The sequence below is a fragment of the Psammomys obesus genome, unplaced genomic scaffold, assembly GCF_907164565.1.
Source record: "Psammomys obesus unplaced genomic scaffold, mPsaObe1.curated_primary_1811, whole genome shotgun sequence".
Lineage (NCBI taxonomy): Eukaryota > Metazoa > Chordata > Mammalia > Rodentia > Muridae > Psammomys > Psammomys obesus.
In genome coordinates, this window is record NW_026586383.1 from 9418655 (window position 1) to 9422640 (window position 3986).

The 3986-nt window shown below is 56.7% G+C and overlaps 1 protein-coding gene across 2 annotated transcripts in view; it reads left to right on the top strand.

Annotated features, from left to right (window-relative positions):
* Myrip (myosin VIIA and Rab interacting protein) overlaps nt 1-3986 on the top strand; it is an 89987-nt gene that overhangs the window by 62166 nt on the left and 23835 nt on the right. For both annotated transcript variants that reach the window (XM_055601564.1, XM_055601563.1), the window contains exon 10: nt 2542-3149. In XM_055601564.1, the coding sequence (XP_055457539.1) occupies nt 2542-3149 (608 nt within the window). The remainder of the gene's footprint in view (nt 1-2541; nt 3150-3986) is intronic.

A 3986-nucleotide genomic window follows, 5' to 3' on the forward strand; every position in this document is an offset into this window, starting at 1 on the left:
GATGGATGGATGGATGGATGGATGGATGGATGGATGGATGGATGGATGGATGGTGGATGGATGGTGGATGGATGGATGGTGGAGGGATGGATGGATGGATGGTGGAGGGATGGATGGATGGATGGATGGATGATGGATGGATGGATGGTAGATGAACAGAGATGCAGGCTCGGGCAGGAGAGATGGCTCTGTGCTGACTGCTCTTGCAGAGCACCTGCTGTTTGTTTCCAGCACATGATCAGGTGACTCACAGCTGCTTGTAACTCCAGCAGCTTCGATGCCCTGTGACCCCCACTGGTTCCTGCATGGTTGGTGGAATAGTGCAGGCACACGTGTGTGCATAAGTAAAAATAACTAAATGCTCTTTTAAGGGTCCCTGGGGTTTCTGGGCCGCAGCTGAGCTGCATGGGTGAGCTTCGGGGGAGACCCTGGCTGGGAGACCAAGGTGGAAGGCAGGGAGATGCCTCAGATGGCTCCGCCATTAGAACACCCGATGCACAAAAGTGAAGTCTGGGGTTCAGATCCCCATAAATGCTGGGTGGGCGTGGCCGCCTGTCATGGGATCCCCAAAGCAAGCTGTCAAGGGAGAGCAGCCTATCAGTGAGCTCCGGAGAGATGCTGCATCAAAGGAGGAGGAGGAAGGGCAGCTTAGGATGATTCCCAGCATTGCAGGGCTCCACATGCATGCATGCTCGCTTGCACTCACACACACCACACACACACACCCCTCCTGCTCTGAGCAAGCATGGAACCAGAGTCTGCCTCTGTAAGCATCTTCCTGCTGTCATCCTCACGATGACACAGGAGGTTCTAGCTGCCACTTCTCACCAGTGAGCTCCGTGGGGGAGTCTGAGAATTCTGTGGCTGCTGTGGCTGCTTGGCCTCCAGGGCGTTGCACCCAGGCCTTAAAGACTCTTCTTCCTGCCCAGAAACCTACGTCCTGTCCCCACCCCCAGCAGAGGACGCTAACTCGCTCCTCAGACAGGCAGGTGGCTGGGACCCAGGCCCTGCCTCCATCCTTGTCATCCGGGGGTTGCTGAGCCGCTTGCATAGTCAGCCAGACACAGGGAAGATGGTGGGGAGCCGGCTGGGAAGGCCAGGGTGAGGTCAGGTTCCAGGAACAGGGGGCTTGCGGCTGAGAGGCTTTAAGGAGCAGCAGGGGGGCCTCACGGCAGGGTGTGGCATAAGGAGGGGCAGAGGCTCCCAGGAAGGCCCCTCCGGTCCCCCTGTGGTGGGGTCCCTTGTCCTCATGGTCAGCCTTCATTGTTGACTCTCCAGAGAAAGAGAGCTCGGTGTTCTGCCACAGTGGGCTTCAGTAGGCGGCTGGTGTGGACCCGGGTCACGTGGAAACACACAGCAGCACCAGCCTGAAGGCTGGAGCTCTGTATCGAACAGGCTTGCTGTGGGGACCACCGTTCCCCAGGCCGGCAGAGAGCAAGCCTGTTTACGTAGTGTGAAGCCGCCCCATCTCAGGGTCTCGCACAGAGCTGAGACCCGTAGGCCTCGGTCCCAGAAGCCAGCATCCGGGTACAGGGTGAAGAATGCTTCCCTCCGAGCTCTGTGAGAGTCCTAGGGAAGTAGGAGGTGGAATTATCCCTCCTCGGTGAAGGGAAACTGAGGACCTAAGAGACAAACCCATGGCCAAGGCCAGAGAACAAGGACACAGTCTGGCTGCCATAGATCTCTCCCCCACTTCTGCAGGCTTAGACCAATGTGGGGTAGCTCTCAGGAAGAGACCCGGCCTCCCAGCCTCAGTCTACCTGTGAGGCCCCAGGGTTCCCTGAGAACTCTTTTGTACTAATATTTTCACTCTCTAAAAATTGTGTGTGTGTGTGTGCGCGCGCCAGCAGCAATGGCACATGCCTTTAATCCCAGCACTCAGGGAGGCAGAGGCAGATGGATATCTATGAATTTGAGGCCAGCCTGGTCTACAGAGGGAGTTCCAGGATGGCCAAGACTACACAGAAAAACCATATTTTGAAAAACAAACAAAAGAACCAGCCTGGCACCAGAACTGTAATCCCAGAACTCAGGGAGTTCTGCCTGTAATCCCAGAACTCAAGGAGACAGAAGCAGGCAAGTTTCTATGAGTTCAAGGCCAGCCTGGTCTACATAGCAAGTCCAGGTCAGCCAGGGCTACACAGAGAAACCCTGTCTCAAAACACCGAAAATAAATATCTATTTGTGCACATTATATTCAGCCACAGTACCCTCTCCTGACTACCCCCAGGGCCCCTCAACCAGTTTTCCTCCAATTTCACGTCATATCACCATCACCGTCATCACCACCATCATGATCCAGACAGCTCAGCTCTCCCCCGATCTTCCATCTCTTCCGGTCTTTCTGCCCCTCTTCCGTGGTATGCCCTGAGCCTGTGGAGGGTAGCTATCCTCGGTTTGATCTCCTGCAAGTCGCGTGTGCCCTTCCGGCCTCCCTCACAGGAAGCTAGTCTCCGGGGGAGGGGGGAATGGCTCGTTCGCCCAGCTCGCTCCTCAGTGATGACGGAGCCCCCTGGCTTCTCTCTCACCTCCACCCCACAGGTCTGGTCCCAGTGTTGCGGAGCCCTGACGGAAACTGGATGGCCTTGAAGGATGCTGGCACTCGGCCCCCGACCCGTCTGCTGGCCAAACCGAAGAGTGGGACCTTCCAGGCCCTGGAGGCGGCGGCCAGTGCGACGGCTGCTTATGAGGACATGGGCTCCGACAGCGAGGAAGACTTTGATTACGGGGAGGCCTTGAGTAAGCTGTGCCCACCATCTCGGCCTGAGCAGCCCGAGCCTCAGCCTGCCCAGAGTTCCAGCCAAGGTCCCTCAGCCACGTCCCCCTCAAACCCCGAGGCCATGTGTTCCGACTCGGAGACGTCCTCCAGCTCGTCCCGGGAGGCTGGCTGCCGGCTGTCCTGGCTGCAGAGGAAGGCCCCCAGGAGCCCCACGGCAGGGAAGACGCTGCGCCTCTGGGGGGAGCTGGATGTGAACTTCAACCCCCAGGCAGCCAGCGGGGAGACCTCCGACAGCAGTGACCTGGAGGGGGCGCCCCCCACCACAGACCACCGGGCCAGGAAGTGGAGAAGGGCCAGAGGGGGCCCGGAGGAGCCCGGTAGGGGCCGGCCTTTCACTGGTGACCACTCACAGGCCCCGAACACACCTCAGGTAATGCTCGCTTGCCAACATGCACACACTTTGAAACCAGGGCGAGCCTTTCCACGCAGGGTGCCCAGGGAGCCTGGTTTAGGCCGTGCCGGCTACGATTCTGTGCCACCAAGCAGCCACGTGGCCAGAGCCAGGTCACAGCAACCCTTGGCCCTGTGTCCTTGTCACAGACTGCCTTGTCACTGAATGCACACCAAACAAAACACACTCCAAGAGTGTTCTCGGGGCTCACGTTTCTAGCGGCTTCTGTCTACAGGCGCTGTGTCTCTCGTGTGTGAGCAGAATGTGTTGGTGGCAGGGGAGGTGCTGGTGGGCTCCGGCAGCTCATGGTGGACAGGGTCAGGGCCGAGCTGGGCAGAGAGACGGAGGCTCTGCGCTGGCACCGCCTGGCCAGCCTAGCCCCAGGCAAGGAGAGACCCCGTCTCATAAACAAGGTGGATGGTGCCTGAGGAATGGCATCTGAGGTTTATCTGTGGCCTACACACACACACATACACACACGCGCACACACATACATATGCTTTCATACACAGATGCACACACAAACTAGTTAATTATTACTTTTTTCAAAATTAAAGGAAAATTTTTAATTTTTAAAATTTTTAATTTTTAAAATTAAGACAAGCTGTATATCCAAAGAATATTCCTAATCGCTGCACAATTCACAACGGGGTGCCCGAGGCTTCACATTTCCCACAAAGTGGCTGAAAAGCAGGCTTCTTAGGTGGAGTTTCTGTTTCTGGGGTGAAACACCACAGCCGAAAGCAACTCAGCAAAAAAAGAAAGAAAAGTGTGTGTGTGTGTGTGTGTGTGTGTGTGTGTGTGTGTGTGTGTGTG